The sequence below is a fragment of the Thamnophis sirtalis genome, unplaced genomic scaffold, assembly GCF_051295495.1.
Source record: "Thamnophis sirtalis isolate CommonGarterSnake01/CBP01778 unplaced genomic scaffold, rThaSir2_p1.2 scaffold_11, whole genome shotgun sequence".
NCBI lineage: Eukaryota > Metazoa > Chordata > Lepidosauria > Squamata > Natricidae > Thamnophis > Thamnophis sirtalis.
Genome location: NW_028261391.1, coordinates 30,113,293 through 30,134,469, shown reverse-complemented (window position 1 = coordinate 30,134,469; position 21,177 = coordinate 30,113,293). Strand labels below are relative to the sequence as shown.

The 21,177-nt window shown below is 35.4% G+C and overlaps 1 protein-coding gene across 2 annotated transcripts in view; it reads left to right on the top strand.

The window, feature by feature from the left end:
- Positions 1 to 4,437: 4,437 nt before the first annotated feature.
- GRK7 (G protein-coupled receptor kinase 7) overlaps positions 4,438 to 21,177 on the top strand; it is a 34,309-nt gene continuing 17,569 nt past the window's right edge. For both annotated transcript variants that reach the window (XM_087725437.1, XM_014057422.2), the window contains exons 1-2: positions 4,438 to 8,478; positions 9,036 to 9,473. In XM_087725437.1, coding sequence (XP_087581563.1) covers positions 7,876 to 8,478; positions 9,036 to 9,473 — 1,041 coding nt within the window. In that variant the 5' untranslated portion in view covers positions 4,438 to 7,875. The remainder of the gene's footprint in view (positions 8,479 to 9,035; positions 9,474 to 21,177) is intronic.

The following is a 21,177-nucleotide window of genomic DNA, read 5'->3' as shown; positions in this document are numbered from 1 at the left end:
TGTGTAAGTTGTTTGTACATAGAAGATAATGTATTTAAAATATTAATAGTTTATATTAAAAAGTTTGAATTTGGAAACATAAACTAGTAACTAGGAAATTATATATTTATCTCTCTCATTTAATGTTGGGGTTGTTTCTCTGATAGAGGTAGGCAGAATTTGCCAAAAAAACAACATGCTTGCATTGAAGCATCTAGGGCTAGGCTGTACATTTGAAAATGATAGTTTTGAAATAGTTGGGGTTTATGTACTTAACATATCTGTATCTTTTTCTTCAGCTAAAGTGCTTTCAGAGCACCTATGAGATCAATTAAAAAATATAGTTATTGCTTTCAGACAAATCTCATCTTCATACAACAACAGAAGGGAAAGAAAAACAAGATAACTCACGTATAAGTTCTTAATACAATTCTTAATATTTGGGTTTTATGTTTAATTGAAATGTTTCAGGCATTTTATACTTATTTAATCCTGCTTGGAAAGTAGGCATGATGTGGAATTGCTTTCACTCTTCAAAATCTCATTAACCTCAAATGTGATTAATTTAAAATTAAAGATGAGGTTACATTAAAATACAATTTACTTTGTGTCTTAAAATAAGATGTGAGACTCCAGTCTTCTTGCATCAGAAGTAATGCTCATACTTGACCATTTATAACCCCAACATTTTACTCCTTTTCTACAATAGGCCTTCGAAAAAGCTGCTACTCTCTTCTGAACATATTGAGGGATAAAATGCTTCCTACTGCTGCATACTTATTAAACTGTACCATGGAACATACTTCCCAAGCAAAAATAGTTTGATAATTGAAACTTGTACATATTGTAATGGGGGGCTGATGCAAATTAACCTGACTAGAAAATATTAGTTTGCTTATGAAAACATATACCCAGTCTGCCTGTACTCCTGTGTTAAAATGCCAATTTGAAAATATAAGGGTTCCTTAATTGTAGAATCATCTTCTTTCAAAAGTATTTAATCTTGACTGGATCTTCCTGGACATATTGTAACAGGGAATTGTAAATTATGGACAAATTGAATAGAGCCTGAAAGTTCTGTGTCAGAGCTATGAACATTAGAATGTTAACTGCCGGGAGTTGAAACCCTTTGGATAGAATTCTTAATGCCTTTCTATTGCTTTAGGTTGGTTACTAGAAACTGTAATTTAATAGTTAAAAATAAAACTTACACACATTTGTTTAGTATTTGGAATTTAAGCCATCAAGATCAGCTTTCCACTCAGTGCAGGAATCCAAATTAAAGCATTCTATGTACTGTAGCTTCAACATGCCCAATAAAGGGGAGGTTATCATTTCTGAGGAGTTGCTCTTACTGTTAGATTTTTCTAACATTCAGTTGAAATCTAGTAACTTGAATTCATTATTTCATGCCTGGCCCTTTGGAATGAAACAGATGTCACTTTTTTGAGGCATGCAAAGTCAGGAAAAGCAGAGGTTTCAGGAATGTTTTATTGTTAAGACACTGACTTATACAAAATGATAATAATTCCATTTGGTTGATAGACCACATAAGCAGGGGGAATTGTTGGTCCAGGGTAGCACAACCTTTCCATTATAACAAAATCTTTTTGATGTAATCCATTATCAACAAAGCCATCATTTTTCATATTCCATATTGATAGATTGTAAGTGTTTAGCATATAGTTGAAAGTCCATGAATATATGTAAAAAGTATCACTTTTCCAGAAACATAAAAGCAACCATGAATATTAAGTTAAAATGTTATTTCAGTAAGACAGACAGACAGATAGATCTTCATTGGCCAAGTATGATTGGACACACAAGGAATTTGGTGCATATGCTATGAGTGTACATAAAAAGACAAGATAAATTCATCAAGAATCATAAGGTACAATACTTAATGATAGCCATAGGGTACAAATAAGCAATCAGGAAACAATATGAATATAAATCGTAAGGATACAAGCAACAAAGTTACAGTCCTGCCTATACAATGTTTGTAAATGATTCCTCTTATCAATTTAATATTGCAGCAAATGGCAAATGCTGAGTTGTTATTAAATTATTTTAAAGTGTCTGAAAACAATAAACACTTTTAAAGACTAAATTAAGCTCATATTAAGCTCATAAAAATACATTTAATATTTTAAAGACTATTGTCAGTTTGTCATGGGAGATTTCAAATCTTTGTTCCAAGTTTTTGTAAATAATTGAGATCCTTCTTTGAGTGGTCTTTAATAGAGTGAGTTTTTTTGTTCTTAAACCAAGATTTTTTGGACTGTTATTTTCAGCTAATTAACCTGATAAGATAGAATTTTATTTATATTAATAGATATTCCACTCTTTTTTTTTACTATCTGTAAATTATATGTATTTTTATTTCCATATTATAATGATATTAAGACCAGACTGCACACATTCATCCTTATGTAAAAGGGAAAAAAAACCTAGAAATTAAATTTCTATTAAAATAAAGTTATGGAGTGAAGTACATTGTAGTGACTTTCAACACTTAATTAGTCATTAATATACAGATAGTCCTCACTTATGACTGCATTTGACATCGGAATTTCCATAGTAAAGCAAGGCAGTTGTAATGTGAGTCACACTCAATTTTATGACCTTTTTGCCATGTTAAACAAATCACTGCAGTGTGGTTTTTAAAGTGTATCCAGTTTTGCCCCATTGACTTTCCTTGTTACATCAGCTGTAAAGGGTGATAACATGAACCTGGGATCCTGCAACCATCATAAATGCATGCCAGTGTATGAATTTTAATCATGTGACTTATCAGAATGCTATGACAATTGTAAGTGTGAGGACTGGTTGTGAGTCACTTTTTTCAGTACCATTGTAACTCTGAATGGTCTCTAAAAGAAATGTAAGTAAAGGACTACCTGTATGGAGATGGCAAATTATAGCAGACTATTTAGCAATATTATGTGTAAGACATGTTTCTATGACTTAATAGACAACATGTTTAAATGATGTTTTTGACCCTTTTGTAAACCGGAGCTGCTGGGTAAGCAAATAGTCTTAGAAATTGAGTAAGTAATCATTTAAAGAAAGAAGTCATTTATGCATCCTCAGAATTCAACTGTTATTGGAATGATATTGTAATAAGAATAGTATAAAAAGATGAATAGCATTTATGTTTGAAAAGACCCACATCAGTAGATGTGGATGAAAGATTATTTTTTTTTGAAAATACATCTCTGCTGTTGTCAGAATTTCACAATATGGCAAAGAAAATGTTCAGATTATTTTCCAAGTCTCCAAAAATTAAAGATGAGACTAGAGCCCAAATCCAATAACTGATTAGTTTCATATCAGCTTGTCCTTCCAGATTCTGAATCCGTTGTTTGTCTCTTTAGTTTTAGTAAACTTTGGTGGCTCTAAATAAACTATGAGAGAGTCCTCTCTCACCATAGTAAGACACTATGATTTGGAAGTTTGGGAAGAGTTGAGCAAAGAAAGCGCAGTTGGGCTTCCTTAAATATTGAACAGAGGGAGATACAACTGGTCTGGTTCTTGTAACATCCCACAGTGCAGGTAAGCCCTTAACTTACAACCATTTGTTTGGTGACAAGTTACAACAGCACTGAAAAACTAACTTGATTTTTCACACTTGCAAGCATTACAGCATCCCCATGGTCACATGATCAAAATTCAGATGCTTGGCAACTAGCTCATGACAATTTCAGTGTGTCATGTGATACTTTTTACAACCTTCTCACAAGCAAAGCCAATGGGGAAGCCAGATTCACTTAACCATATTCTAACAACAATTGCAGTGACTCACTTAACACCTGTGGCAAGAAATGTAATAAAATGGGACAAAAATTAACTATCTTAGCAATGGAAATTTTGAACTTAGTTGTGATCAAAAGTCCACTCGCTGTATACCTCTCTATAGGAGCCACTGATAGTACTGAATATAATTTTGGGGCCAACCATGTACCTAATTGTCATGCCATCCAGCCCATACTTAATTAGCCTGCTAGTTAATGTGATATGGAGCACTTTATTAAACATTTTGTTTCAATCAAAGTATATTTTTAAGATTATCACAACCTAGCAAGGAATCTACCAATCAAAAAAATGAACTTGGGTTATGCTGGCAAGATTTGATCTTGATTAATTCACATTGATGTCGTAATTGTTGCATTGTTTTAAAAGAGCCTAGGGATGGATCTCTTTATCCCCTCTGAGATCTTCCCAAATATCAATGTCAGGTTGACAATTGCATAGTTTGCTTTTCCTTCTTTGAAGATAGGAGCCATATATGTTCTCATAAAGGTAAGATAGCCCTAAATTTAACATGCCTGCAAAAGGAAATACAGGGGGGAGGGTCAGATTTTTGTCAATCTAGGGATGCTAGTTGTAGCTGAAATTACTCTTGGAAATTTACCGTTACCCAACAAAGTGTGTGACTACCTTTTATGTATGTATGTATGTATGTATAGATAGTTTTTGAGTAATGAAACATACACATTATGATTGAAAATGGTGACAGAGATATTAAACGAGATAGCCTCGCATAACACCCCCACATCCTTGCTCTTTCTGATATGGCCATTAAATGAACATGTAGTCTGTTAAGCAGTGCATGGGGTGCCTTGAGTGGGGAATAGCCCCTGAAGACTTAGTGCAAACCTGGGCCTCCCAAGACCACCTCCAGATCCCAAGACACCTTGTGCTACACTTCTTGAATCATTGCAGCCTTTTCCTCCCCCAACGGTCCCCATAGGCTTTTTCACCTTCCACCAGGTCCCCATGTACCTTAGAACCTAATCACACCAAGGCTCCACACCTTTCTCCTCACTTTTTGAAGATCTCAGGTGCTCATGTTGGGGAATGAGGGCAACCAACCTGTACCTGGGCCACGTGATTGCTTCCTGGAAGTAGCCATCATTTTCAGCAGCTCGCAATTCCTAACACAGCAAAATGGAATGGTTCATCTATGAGCTGTGTAGCAGCCTACTGGCACCAGACACCATTTTGAGTCCCCCGCTTTTGGGTCACTGCCACGTGGGCAAGGAAAATTGTGTTTTGCTGTCTTAAGAAAGCTGCTGCAGCACTGTGCAGACCACATTAAGACAGCAAACTGGAATGGTTTGTTCTGGCTGGCTGGCTGGCTAACCCAAGATCCCCCAGCTGGCTTCATGTCTTAAGAGGAGACTAGCACTCCTGTTCTTACGTGCTAGAAGAGAGTGGGATTTACTCTCATTTTATATACTAGTGGCATGCCCTATCATTGTTGAAGCAAGTGGTCTTGGTGATTCCCTTTACAGAATAACAGAATTGAAAGGGATCTTGAAGGTCTTCTAGTCCAGGATACCCAACTCCTTGCCACAGCCCACTACAGGGCCATTCCTATTTGGAACTGGGCTAGGTGAGTGGCTAGGCAGCGCATGTGTGCACACAGCTCAAATTGCACAAGTGGTGGGCGGATCGACATTCACGTGTGTGTTGGCCTGCCACTGCACAAGTTGGGCTGTGTATGCACATGCGCACTGGCCTGCCACTCGGCCCAGTCCCACCACCACCACCACCAGCCAGGCCACCAAGCCACAAAGGTTGGGGACTGCTCTTCTAGTCCAATTCATGTAGTACAAGTCTCTCCCATCAGCTGGCAAATAATTGGGATAAAGATAAATTTGTTTTTGCTAATCTCTTTAATAAATCTTTTGCCTACTTTCTTTAGAGGAGTGACACCAATCTAAAATTATTTAGGAGTTAATATGGAAAACAAGTTGTTAAATGGATTATTTTTTTGGCTCAAATGCCAGCTTTTCACAATTGTTACACAGTCTTAATATAAAGGCTTGATGCTAATTTTTTTAATAAGGCAACAACTAAAATGGTATTAAAATAACATTTTAATTAGCAATCTTAGAAACTGAAAAGAGGTTTGTAATTCACTGCTTGTTCTTAAATTTATAATGTAAGCAACTTTTAATTTACTGTGGAAAGTCATTAAACAATTTCTAGATTGAACTATATCTTTAAAATGGTATATTAATTGGTGGGGTTTTTTTTAGGTTTTGTAGGAGGATGTAATTTAATCTGATAGATTTGATCTCTGTGGCCAATGTACATTTAATTACTTATTTTTGGCTACATGTTTTAGAGAAAGTTGGAAAAACAACACAATATTGAGTCATTATTTCTAAAGTTATTGTCCTTTTTTCTCTTATAAATGGTGTGACATAAATAATCAATTTTCTATTGTAATTAGCTGACAAATTTATTGTGTCAAAATACTGGAAAGTTAAAATAAGTTTCTTTGAATCAATATTTAAAAGTGTCAGAAATAAGAGAAGTTAACAAAGAAGATAATACTACAAATATAAAAAAATCATTTAAGGACCAGGTTACTCACATTTAATGACCATTTTTATTCTATTCACAAACAATTCTTACTAGATTATCTTAATCTATACAAAAATATTAACTATATGAAAAAATAATATTTTCAAAGATGATACATGTTACTCTGCCTTTTTCCTATTTAAAAATATTTATTAACATATCTAGAAGATTAAGCAATTTTACATAGTGCTTTGCACAAAGCATGCTTTGGCATTGTATCTGAACTGAACTAGCTTTGAAGTGATATTAAATAATTTTTAATTAATGATTGCTTTTCTAAATTGCAGTTAGTATTTATTATTTCCAAATGAATATTATATTACATGAATGATATGTCCACTGGCAACTGTTGTGAATATTTTGTATTCTTGTATAATTAAAGTACAATATTGTGTATTCTGAAATTGGAATTTTTTACTAGCATAACCTCAGAATGATTAGTAAATCCAAATGAGAACAAGAACATTTGTTTTGTATGGTGTTAATATGTACACTAAGCTCATTGGAAAACATTATGAGAACCACTAAATCAAACAGTTTCTTATAATGACTTGTGAGACATTTCTAAATATAGAGATTGCTACCAGCTTCCTTTGTAATCCCATTAGTTCAAGTGCTAAATTTAAAAAAACGCTGCCAAGAATTGTTTTTAATGTCAGCTACCAGATTTGTTCTAAACCAATGTGAGACATTTTTTCCCTGCCAGGTTGTGAGAAATTGAGATTGTCTGGTTTGAACCATATGGACCTATGATTTATAGTTTCTATAAAGATTTATTTACATATACTTTTCCTAAATGGATTTGAATTCCTGTAAAGGAATTGTAGATGACAGGAGCAAACTTTTAGTGGACTATAAAGATGCAGCTTATAATATTAGCATTTATTTGGATAAGTTCTTCATAAAATAGGTTTAATTTAAACTGAATTGTGGTCACTAAAAATAGTTATTCTTTGTTACCAAAATTGCTGTTTGAAAACTCTGAAGACAGACTTTTGTGAAATCCTGAAAATCCTATGTGACTTAAAGACATTTTTGCAGTTATAGGGGGGCCTACTTTGCATAACTGTTTTTAGAGAGTGCTATGATGCCATGTGTTTTGCCTGGTTTAATGAAGATACTGATATCAGAGCTGATTTTTTTTTAAAAGGAGAATATAGAATGATCTAGCATTTCTAGACATAAACAGAATAGAGAAATGAACACTAGATAGTGGTAGAAGTAGTGAGGAGATTTTCCTGGGATGGCATCCCTTTAGCTATAGATAGCAAACCTAAAGCTCCTTACAGAGAAACCTCTTACTAGCCATTTTCCACAAATGGTACATACACCTCAAAGGTACTTAGTGAAAATCCTTCAGAGGTATTTAATAGTGGAGTCAGCAGTCTCCCTCCTATTCTTTGAAGCTTGTACATATAACCAGGTGGTGGCACAAAAAAGCAAAACGCAGAGAAATACCGGAAGATTTCCCCAGTGTTTTTACCTCAGCAAACTCTGCTACTCCAATTGATTGCCAAGATGTGTGATATGGGGGGACTTGATAATCTGATCGCCAACACAGCATACTTGCAGGCCAGGAAGTCTGGAGATGTGGATGTCAAGGATATGCAAAAGCGGCGCAAGAGCATTAACCTACCTAAGGTTGAGGAATGTGTTGAAATTAAGAGTTCAATTTCTCTGGAATATGAGAACATTTGTGAGCAGCAGCCCATTGGGAAGAAATTTTTCAAAGAATACCTGATGACTGAGCCTGAATACCAGTTGGCCCAAGAATTCTTGGATGAAATTTTTGCTTGGGAGTTATCAGAAGATAGCATCAAGAATAGTCTCCTCGAGGGCATATTCAACATCTATCTGAAGAATGTTAGCAACACTTACTTGAAATTTCTTAGTACGGACCTATCCAACAAGTGCCAGTCAGCCTCCGCAAATGATTTTGAGAACCTCCTGCAGTTGGCCAGGGAAGAGACAAAAGGCTTTCTTAAGGGAAAACCCTTTGAGGGCTTCCAGGCCAGTCCATTCTATGAGAAATTCTTGCAGTGGAAAAGCTATGAGCGACAAACTATAAATGATAAATTCTTTGAAGAGTTCCGAACATTAGGCAAGGGAGGCTTTGGCGAGGTAAGGAGCAATTATCTAGTCTACATGCTGTGTATATAGATGAGCTTTTGTACTTAAATAAATTCATTAGACCATGGGTCACTAGATATGTTTTTGCATAAACAAGGTTCCTTGTAATATATCCATGTTTAAGTCCTTTTCACTGGTTATTTTCTTTGCACTAATATGTATTCAGGGACAATATGTAGCTTTCCCTTTAATTGGCTCAGAGTTGCTTACATGAAATCATGTTTTTTATTTTTCATGAGATACTAAACAATTCTATTATTTGTTTATGAATTTTATTTACCACCTTTGTGCTTATATAAGCACTTATGACAACTTGTAACAGGCAAGACAAAATGCAAAATTTAATTTGTTATTTTTAATTAGTTTAAAATGTATGTAGTGTTATTACTTATGCTTTAAGTAGGTGGAAAGGCTAGGACACATTCCAGCCAAGGGACTTTATTTTCAAGTTATCACTAAAGCAGTTCAGAATTGTCACTGCTATCTCTCTGCTTCCCAATATAAATGACTCACTTGGACTTTTTCCTTTTGCATGGAACATGCTGTAGGTTTGTGCTGTCCAGGTGAAATGTACCGGGAAGATGTATGCCTGCAAGAAGCTGGACAAAAAAAGATTGAAGAAAAAAAAGGGTGAAAGCATGGCTCTTCTTGAAAAGGAGATACTTGAAAAAGTCAACAGTCGTTTCATTGTCACGCTAGCCTATGCTTTTCAAAGTAAAATTGCTTTATGTCTCGTCATGAGCCTCATGAATGGTGGGGACCTTAGATATCACATTTACAATGTGGGAGAAAGAGGCTTGGAAAAGGATAGAGTCATGTTCTACTCAGCTCAGATTATCTGTGGGATACTGCACCTCCACTCCATCAAAATTCTCTACAGGGACATGAAGCCAGAAAATGTCCTTCTGGATGATAATGGTCATTGCCGATTGTCTGATCTTGGTTTGGCAGTAGAAGTCAAGGAAGGCAAAAAAATCAACAACAAGGTAAGTGAGTATTTATTGTGCAGGGTTGCAGATACAGTAGAGCAATTCTCTCTCTTTCTTATGCGTTGGATCCAGTGTTAATTCTTTCAGATTTGCTCCTGATTAAATCTTATTTGCTAACTTTATTCTATGTGACAGACTGGTAAGAAGATTTGCCTAATTCAATATTTATATTGTATAGTGCAGTAATTCAGGTACCATAATTTCTTAAAAGAAATCTATACCTTGCCAAAAGTTTCCATTTTCTTTCAAGCAATTACATGTTTTCTGATTGCTGATCGAGAAAATAAAGAAAGTGGTATATTATGCAATGAATTGTGGGGAAATGAAATTATGAATGTAAAGTGTTACCCTTATTATCCAAATATAAAACATAATCTATAGAAAGTTCTGTACAAGCCCATTGCAAGTAATAAGAATTACATAAGAATATTAAAGTTTGTTTCAGTAAATGAAAAAAAAAAAACATTTATTAAAATTGGGAAAGACAGACTACACTAGGCCAGATTGGTTTGCACAATATATACATATAGGAGCAAGGGGGTGAGGAATAGGACACTTGGAAACATAAATTAATTGTCTTCTTAGTTGTTGAACTTTTTATTTTAAAAAGCTTTAGAAAAATTAAACTACATTTTTCTTTCAATTATGCTTAAAAGTGCAGAAGATAGCATTGATTTAGACATCAAAGAATTTTGAAAAATGATTATATTACTTTATTCACATTAGGCTCCATTTTTAGTTTTATAATTTTTAAAATCCTTGGTTTATTTGTGTATTTATCTTTGCTTTTATATGGCCACGTATCACACAAAGTGATTTTGGATGGTGTACAACAATTGAATACAACAACAAATAGATTAAAATATCAAAAAAGGATTAAAAAATTAAGAATATTATCAATATATTTAAAAGGCATTAAAATCCCATGGAAACAGCAAGAATGTCATGACAATAGTAGGGCCATCTAGTAATCTCTTCAGTTCCCAAAGATCTTTACGCCTGATGACATAACCAAGTCTTGAGGACTATTTAAACTATAGCACAAAGAGGTACCACAGCACCTCCTGGACAAACCAGATGCAATTCCCTGGCTGATAGAACCCATAATATCCCTTCCCTCCCAGATCTAATGGGACAAATGATTGTCTAAGCAATCAGGAAGATGCAGTCCTTCAGATAAGCTGGTGCTATGCCCTGAAGGAGTTTAACAGTCAAAACCAGTATCTTGAATTGGACCTGGAAGCTTACTGACAATCAATATAGCTTGTGAAGCAGAGGTATAATATGTGCTCTTCTAGTAGTATACATAACTGCCTGCCCCACCACAGCGGATGGGGGATTGGGAACTTTTGATTTAATGGAAGTCCCATGTAGAATGCATCTACACTCTAACCCAGTACTCCCAATTTTGAGGTGACTAGGGCATAAGTAACCATGAACAGTCTCTCAATCCAGGAAGAGATGCATTTGGCACATAGCACAAAGTTGTGCAAAAACCCTCCTAGCCATGACCATCACCTTCTCTTTGAGCAGGAGTCATGAACCTAGGTGGACTCCCAGGTTGCCCCTCCCTCCAGCACCAAAGATGGCAAAGTCCTAGAAAGTCACATACAGCAACGACGGATGCACAACCTCCATCCTTCCCATGCCTGAGATCAATACAAATTATGTCCAATGCCATTTTCCCCCCAATACCCAGGTCTGAATATTAACTGTAAAGGATCCAGATAATCTGCTTTATCCAGTGCCCTCTGAAGCTGTTTGCACAACCACCTTCTCATTCACCTTGTCCCAAAAGAGGAAATTAGATTACTGAGCAAAAGGTGTCCAGTATAGTAAAATCCAGCAATGGCTTCTGAAGGAGGGGGCAAACCAAAACCTCTTTAAGAGGTAAAGGAACAACCTCCTCACTCAAAGAAAAATTAACCACTGCTAGAACCCACTCTTACACTCTGGACCACTTTCAAAGCCAGGAGGATATTAATCTAAAAAGCTGGTGGTTAAGTTCACAATTTAAAGCACTCAGTCCATTTCCTCAGGTCCAAGAGGTTCAAACTATTCTCAATAACCAGGCAAGACTCCACCACAGACATTTCCTCTGGATATGCAGCAAGGCCAGCATCCAACTGCAAGCAAATTGGAGCAATTTTATCCAAATTGCTCCCCATGCACAAGAGGGCTTGTCTCACCCAAAACAGGTGTGTGGGGCAACAATCCCTGAATGCAATGGGGGTGGAGAAGTCCTAGCCTTACTGCCACAAGGTAAGTTCTAATAGTGACTCTAACCCAAGTTGTTGTTGACTTATTCTTGGTTGAGTGCCAGTGCTGTTTTAATATCCAATCTTTTGGTTTGCCTGGGCTACATTGAGTGAATAGTAATTGTTTTGGGCTGTTTCTAAAATATATAATATGGTCAATGTATATAAACAACAAATGTTTTCATTTTTTATTACATCTTGTGGCACCGCATTACTAGCTAACCAGGGCCACATGCGGCTCATGGGCTGTGGGTTGAACACATCTGTTCTAGATGTCTCTTCTCTCATTTCATCTCCCTGAGCTCCTCCATAAACCACAGGGGAGTGACAAGATCCCTGACAGAGAAGTAGTTGTATGAGTGCAATCCAATCCAACTCCTTAGCCATCCTCTGTTGCAAGCAGCAACCAAAGCTTTGGATGGAACTTGCAGCAGACTTAACAGGAATAGCTGCTAGTTTTCCCCGAAACCCATCTGAGTCCATCAATTGTCAGTAGCAGACCAATCTAATGAGCCCAGTCTTTCACAGTGGATAACAACTCTAGAAAATCCCATGGAAATCAGGGTGTGATGTCACCATGACAAAGAGAGACACCAAAAACTCCCTCCATTGCTCTGATAGGAACACCAGATTATGATCACTGTTCTATATTGAGTTCTGGGTAACCTGGGATTGGTCCATGGCCGCCATGGTAGCCATGAATTCTAGAGCCACTTTTAAGAAGATGCTTCAATTTTTTTATTTACATAGAAATATATGGAATGAATAGGTATGTGTTTATATATGGAATGTATGGAATATTTATATGTCATGAATGTGTAAATTGTTGTATATCTCCTTAATTTTACAAATCTAGTTAATATGTAATAATTATATTAATAAATATTTATATTTATTTTAAATTAATGTGGATTCTTTTGTGTGTGTTTGTATATATTTTTTATTTTTACTTAGAACTATTTTTTATGGTTTTGTGATTTTACTGTTGTGAGTCGCCTAGAGTTGTGTCTTAAAATGGATAGATCTGTAAATCCTTTAATTATACAATAATATAATAGCAGAGTTGGAAGGGACCTTGGAGGTCTTCTAGTCCAACCGCCTGCCTAGGCAGGAAACCCTATACGCTTTCAGACAGATGGCTATCCAACATCTTATTAAAGACTTCCAGTGTTGGGGCAGTCACAACTTCTGGAGGCAAGCTGTTCCACTGATTAATTGTTCTAAGTGTCAGGAAATTTCTCCTTAGTTCTAAGTTTCTTCTCTCCTTGATTAGTTTCCACCCATTGATTCTTGTTCTACCCTCAGGTGCCTTGGAGAATAGTTTGACTCCCTCTTCTTTGTGACAACCCCTGAGATATTGGAGCACTGCTACCATGACTCCCCTAGTCCCTTCTTTTCATTAAACTAGACATAGCCAGTTCCTGCAACCCTTCTTCATATGTTTTAGTCTCCAGTCCCCTAATCATCTTTGTTTCTCTTCTCTGCACTTTTTCTAGAGTCTCCACATCTTTTCTATATCATATTAAATAAATAAATCCATTTAGTTCTATCAGATGACCTTCCCCAGCAAAATACATTAAATAACATGGGATGAATGCAGCAGCCTGCATATCCTGAATCATGACTATGATCTCCAATACTCTTTCATTTATGTTTGACCCATGAAGGAAGTAGAGCTCCCAACTCTCCCCAATAGTCCAGAAAGTGCTATGAAGTGCCTATTATTAAAATGTCTAAATAATGTACCTTTCTTGTGTAACAATTGTTTTAACAATTATTTAATTATATAATATATAATAAAATAAATTATTTTTCGTTACATAGTCAGCCAGATGTTTAGACTGCATTTGACATTTTGTCTGCCTATGGAATCCTTATGAAGGATCCTTATGAATCCTTAAGGAGATGCAGATGTTTGATGGTGAAAAAGGTATCATTGTTCCAAGTAAATCTGCTTTATTAATATTTTATTATTATTAACCATTATTAAATTATACAATTAGAATATGTGATTATCACTGGTAATATTGTAACAGTTATCAGTTAGTAATTACTGCACAAAGTCCTAATAGTCTTACACAGTTTCAAACAGCAGCAGCAACAGACAATATCCTGGAATTCTGTCCCTGAATTACATACAATATGTACACTCCAACAGTGGGGGAAAAAATCTAGATAAATGCTGTTCGTACCCAAAAGTCAACCCAGAATTTAAGGCAGTTCCATGTCTACAAAAGAAATAGTAGACAAGAAAAAAAAGTTATCTGTTCCACTCTTTGCGAATTTCATGTTAGACCTTCTCATGTTAAATCACTTGGGGAAAGCCATAGGCTTCTTTCAAATAAATATTATGTACCATATTTCCAGGATCCAATACAACTTACTGACCTTTTTATAGTCAACTGAAGTCATGATGAAATCAGGATTAATTAACAACTATTAATTTCAATGAAAATGCTACATAAATGAAATAAACATTTTAGTCTGTGATATTGGAAATTGTAACTTTTTTTACTATGTTCATTTTGTTATTTATTTTGAAATAAAACAATATAGTTATTGCAAAGCATTTGCTGTTCAAATTTCTCCATCCATCCACGTGCTTATAACGGCTGTTTTAAATGTGGATTTGGTCATCACAGATATCAGCTTATATAATAAAAATATCTTGTTACTAAGTAGGTCTTTTCTCCATTGACATAAAATGTAAGTATAGATGCTATAACATTGTAATGTGTCTGTATTTTTCTGTTACATATCTGCTTAATTGTGCTTACAATATAAAAATATAATAGACTATGTGCAGTTCAGCAGTTAATGTTTTAGATTGTGAGTAGAGAAATTGCAGTTCTATTTCATTCTTGAGCACATAAACTCACTGAGTGATTTTGCCCCATCATTTTCTCCCACCTCAGTCCATCTCACAAGACTGTTATTGTGGAGTAAAGGAGTACTATGTGTATCCTGAAGGAGAGCAAGAGATAAAACTTACAGATAAAATAAAATGTTCCTTTGGAATTTAAGAATATGAGATAGTATTATAATACAGGAGTTGGTTCCTACGCGAACCAGTACTGGTTCGCTTTTCACGTGCTTTGCCAGATTACCATTACCGGTTTGGCCGAACCTGGTTGGACCAGGAGCAACCCAATGCCCTGAAAATAAGGTGATATTTTGAATCAGGAAGCCTACAACTTATAGTATATAAAGTAAAAAAAATCCTTTTTTGAAAAGTGACTTCTTTTTTCAGTGATAAACAATTATTCTAAGCATATATGTCACTTGTCTAATTAAATTTTGTCTTTTCTGAATAACGCCTGGCACAAAGAGAAAGTAGATGGTTGACAAATATGATGCTGTTCTCAAACCAATTAGCTTATGATGTAACAGATGATGTAACATCAGTCCTTCAGTCCCTTGTCAGTTCATTATTTAGTCCCACTTGGAACACGTGGCCACCCTAATCTCTGTAGGGAGGATGAATCAATTAGGCTAATCCATCCTAGGTAGCTGATGAATCCAATTGATTTCTAGTGGATGATGGGGATTTTCCCAGCAATCAAGAGAGGAGGCAACTCTGAGGTTAGCCTGGTTGAATTATAGAATAGAAAGACTTGGTGCTTCATAGGATGGCTCCAAGTGCCATCTATAGGGTTCCTTGGTTTGCTGAAGGGCTCCAAGAGATGGAAGTACCTAACAAGATACATACTGTATCTCCAGCATTACTGGAAAAGGCAAGAACCAACAACGGCCACAAAAGGAAAAAAGCCCAACTCTAGGTCTATGTTGCAATGGTAAGAGATATAAAGTGTCACTACTTCTCCACATTTATTGCATCCTCAGGGTGCTAGTCAGCAGCATTATTAAGTGTGATCTGGGTCCTTCTGGGCTGTGGGATCCCAGAAAAAATGCCTGCTAGTTTTAAGGAGCACGTTGGGAACAAAATTGCTCATATTTGCTATATGTAAATGGATTGTAAATGTCCAGTACTGCATGAACTGGATTGTAAATGAGTAGAATTTCATGTGATGACAGAGGTAACATTTTTCAAAGTGACCTGGGATTCTTTTGAACTAATGACACTCAAAGAAGCAAAGAAATAAATTTCTTTGTGGAATGAATTTCTATCGGATACCCCATTACTCATCATACTAATTAATCTTATTTAACATCTAACATTAAACCTTTGGAACAGGCCATTCATTAGTTTAAGGCTTGGTATCATCAATAGGCTGATAAATACATAGTTTTACATCATCAGCTATCAGGTTGCATAAGTGATGTGGAAGTCTTAATCCAGTGCTTAGAGAAGTTAGGGAGTATATGGAATAAAAATGACTGCAGGTGAATCCCAGGAAGTCAGAGCTACTATTGGTACAGAAAACCACTACTTCCAAAGCAAATCCATCTTAACAAGTTTACATTTCCTGTAAAGAGCTGGTATGAAATTTGAATTGTCCTGACTTGTCCTAAACCCTAGTGGGGTAAGTGGAATTCATAGTGAGGAAAATCTTTGGTTGGCTTTGCAGCTCTGCCAGTGATACCCATTCCTGTATCAGGATTCATTGACTCCTAAGATGATTGCAAATTGCTATACATGGGGCTACTCATGAAGACAACACAGTAGGCAAAACTGACATATAAGCAGCTGCTGCTGTCACCAGTGCTAGCTGGTTCAGTAGCATAACATCTATTCTGCAAGAGCTGTGTTGGTTGTTGGTGGGATTTCAGGTGTTGGTTGCTAACTATAATTTGATTGAATCCTTATATTTTGGATTATCTTCTCCATGTAGACTACGTCTACCCTACTGGATATCTGAACATGCAATGAAGGACATGGATAATTTGAAATGAGGACAAATGGGGAAAAAGAAAGATACAATAACTTTTAAATTTTTTGGCATCCATGACAAAAATATCACAAAAATAGCAAAAAATATTTTTTAGGCCTACGTGCATATGAATTTACTTTTCTAGCAGTAGAAAATCTTTTTTTTTCAATCACAATATGTTTTACACAAATCTTTATTTTCAAGAACACATCCGAATGATAATTGGATGGGGGAAATAATTAGGTGGGTTGGAAAGGCTAGATCTGAAGTAGAAATTTCACAATAAACACATATGGTGAGTCATGTGATCCACAGACTACAGTGATCATAGATATAACTGTCTGGACTGAAGCTGATTGCTGGAATCAGGAAATAAATAACAAATCTAGACTGTTGAGTTAGTTGACAAACAAGATTAAAAAAGAAGAAGCAGGCAATTTACAATATCACTTGACTACTGAAAATAGTTCAACTTCCTTGGAGATACTTTAAAAACAAGATAATACCTGATTTTAATACAAGAAGGAGGATATGTCCTCCTTTTGACACTCTTCTGGTGATCCCATCCAAACACAAGATTGTGTGCAAATAGAAAAAGTGGAGCCATAAGGATCTCTAGAGGATGATCTTCCAAAGGGCAGGTGTAGCAAAAGAAAAGTTATGCTTCCTGGGTCCCTGTAGGTAATATTACTTAATTGATGGGATACAAAGCAATCTGACCTCATTGGAACACATAAGATAGGCAGGCACAACAGAATACAGGCAATCTCTCAAAGGTTCAGCCCAATGCCATTTCCCTGATCAAAGTACAATATATTGATACAAATTCATTCCCATGTAGTCATATAACATTCAATGCACAATCACACAGAGAGATTCAGGGTCCTTACTGTGTGTTCTTCCAAGACTATTCAACCTTTCTGCTAATAACCCTAATTATTAATAATAACGGATGGATAAAGGTTGGAGTTTTGGCTGGGGAAGACTAGATTCTAAGGTAGAAAACAGAAAGTAAAAGGAGGACTGATAATGAGAATAGCTTTGTAGATATTGTTCTTAATGGACTTTCTTAAATAGTTATCTGATAGCACATTTGGTTTTCTCTAATTGCCATTTTGCTTTAAAAAAAAAAACCATAGTTCCCATTCTATTCTATTATTAGGTTTTTTTTTTCTCCTTTACATTTTTTTCAGAAAATGGAGATTGGATATTTCTATATTTTTTCCAAAAGGGAAAAGGCTGGATTTTACTAGTCTGGCTGGCTGGCTGGCTGGCTGGCTGGCTGGCTGGCTGGTTGGTTGGTTGGTTGGTTGATTATGTACCATCGAATAGTTTTCAGTTCCTAGTGACCACATAAATATATTTTTCTCTATGTTGATCTATCCCTAATATGTCTCCAAAGATCAGAGTCTTTGCATAATATGTGTGAAGTAGGATAATTTGTGCCTGGTCATTTGTGTCTCAAGTGAGAATTCAGGGTTGATTTGTTCAATGACACATTGGTTTATTTTCTTGGCTGTCCATGGCTTTCTCAGGAGTCTTCCCCAACATCAATTTTCAACAGTATCCAGCTTTTCCTTATTATTTATTTATTTATTTATTTATTTATTTATTTCCTGTTTATTTATTTATTTATTTATTTATTTTTATTTATTTATTTATTTTCTTATTTATTTATTTCCTATTTCTTCTTTAATTTCTATAGAATGTTACAGGGAATGCAATAGCTAGCATAAGTCTGATGTTTGTAGGTAGATAGATCATGACATTTGAATATAACTTCTAAGGCTTTCATGGTTGTTCTACCAAATGCTAAACTACAGCATATTTCTTCGTTTCTTATTCATTTACTTGTGAGAGTTGAGTCTAACATTTTAGTCTAGAATGTTTTAAACAAAATGTATCATTCATTATATCATGCAAACTCATAAAATTGGTTGAGAAAAAAACATGGTTTTTTTAATCCCTTTCAATTATTTCTTATTCTTGGAGACTGCCTGGACAAATCCCTACAGTTTTCTTGGCAATGCTTTTCAGAAGTGATTGGACATTGCCTCCTCCTTCATTGCTGAGAAAGTAACTGACTAAGGTCATGCAAGTGACTTTGTGCCTAAGGCGGAATTAGAACTCATGATCTTTCAGTTTTTAGCCTGATACGTCAAACTGGCTCTCCCTAGCAATAAAGAGCTATGGGAAAGTACAGTTATAGTCTGGGATCATTTAGATATTTCTGGAAAATGTAATTAAAATCTACTACGGTAATCTCTGCATATTATTACATTTTCTTCTTTCCTTGAAAACATTTTTCTTTTAATTTTCTTTGGGATTTTAAATTTAGTGTCAGTAAGATTGACAGCTATAATACACCAACAGAATGACACAAAACATTACAACACTGCAAATACTGAAGGATAACTTTGAAAAAATTAATCAGAAGTTAATATCAACAATATCAATATCAATGTTTCCTTCTATGAACAGACTGCTCAAAAGATGTCTGGGAAGTAAAGGCAAAAGAGGAACAAGTTTTATCAGAGAAGACAAAGAGAGAGAATGTTAACATTGAAAGTGGGTCTACAAATGAAAGGCTGCAACATGGGAAAAGATGTTTTATTGCAGGGGTCTCCAACCTTGGCAACCCTAAGACTTCTGAACATCAACTCCCAGAGTTCCTCAGTCAGCAAAGCTTGGGAGTTGAAGTCCACAAATCTTAAAGTTGCAAAGGTTGGAGAAGCCTGTTTTATTGGGCATTCAAAAGAAATTGGTTGATGCTTTAAAATCAAAAGTTACAAATAATAAACCCAAATTTATTTTTGCAGAAACACAGATACAGGCAGTTCTTGAATTCCATTGTTAATTGGGAACAAACTTTATGTTGCTAAGTGATGTGGTCATAAATCATGATGTCATGTAACTACACCACTTAATGATTTCAATCCCATTATTCCCTGATTTGAAGAAAGGGCAGGGCCAAGATACACGCTGTAAGCACAATAAGAAAGAGAAGAAAATCTGAATAACAACCAAAGGTTATTTAACAGAATGATCTTTTATTTATTTGTTATTATGTTCTACTTTTGATTCAAGAACTCAAGATAGCATATGCAATACTACTTTCTATTTTTCCTACAACAACAATCCTATGAGATAGATTGGGCTGCAAAAGTTACTGATCCAAAATCACTCCCTATGGCTAAGAGTGAACAGAAACATGATTCTCCCCACTCCTGGACTAATATATTAGCATTAACACTACATTGGTTCTTTAAAGTTTTTTGCTATAAAATTGAATGGAAGGTAGAGTAAGTACATAAACTGTATAAAAGATGATACAGAAAGATTCAGGGAGTAAACACGCAGTCACAAACTACACACGTGTTTGTGTGTTTGTGTGTGTCTAGGCTAGAAAAAAAGAATTGGAGTTTTCATGTGTAAGAATATTTTGTACAAACAAAATCTGCCTTCACACATCCTTTTTCTTAAGAGTTTCTTTATCTCATGTTGAGAAGGCCTACAAAAACAGTGAACTCACAAACATATCAGCAGAATTATATTTTGCTCCGTTTACAAGACATGCAGCAGTAAATAAAGAATGCAAGATGTTTAAATCATAATTCTATTTGTTGATTCCTTTGTATATTATAGCAAAAATGATCAATGAGATAATAGGCTATATCATCCTTTCTATGGCTAGTTGAATGCTGGGCCAATTATTATTGGTATATTTTCAGTAAAAGGAAAGGCAAGTTTTGATTTCTGCCTCATTATTATACAATGCATGGCAGGATTAGTTGTAATCAGGGAGAAATAAATCTTTGAACCAAGTATACTGAATAGCTTCCTGTGGTCCAATGTTACATTCCTCCAAGGTATGTTAAGGTCACTATGAACAAAAGATGGAACAGTTGGAAGGGAGAACAAAGCAGTCAGTGGCACCCTGTGAAGGAAAGGAGGAGTGAGCTGTATAAAATAGCTGATAGGGCTAAATTCATATTGTTTTGTCTTCCCGTTTAACAGTTCTTTTGCCATGACAAATAAAGGCTGAACGCACAGATTGTCATTTCTGTTTGGTTTATGAGACTGATTGTGTTTATTTTGTAAAGAGCTGTGGGAAAATGTGATCCGATCTAAACCACATTTTCCTATTCTGTTGGAACCCCTAAGGACAGCTGCTTTGTGACTGACCAACAACTCCACCCCAATTTTTGGAGCTTAAATACTACAAGATTTTAGCCAGGTCTTTAGGAGAACACTTCATCAGCAGAATATTTCCCCCCAATACATGAAATGAGTTCTGGTTCCTTTAAATTTCTGAAAAATTATCTTCGGTACACTGAGTTTACAATATTTCATATTGTTAAACTGAGTCAATTTCTTATTTGTTTTGATGCATGACTTGTAAAAATAAAGTGTTTAGCAGCAAAGGAGTTGCTACCAAATGTATATCATCATATACATCATATAATGGTACATCATGTATAGTATGTGGGATGATTTGAAATGTGTGATTTTATAATGCTGTATAAGATCAGAATACAAATTTAAAGGGGAGAAATATTTATTTGCCCTGAACGTCATCTAGACTGCTTTAAAAGTGTTGATTGCAGTTAC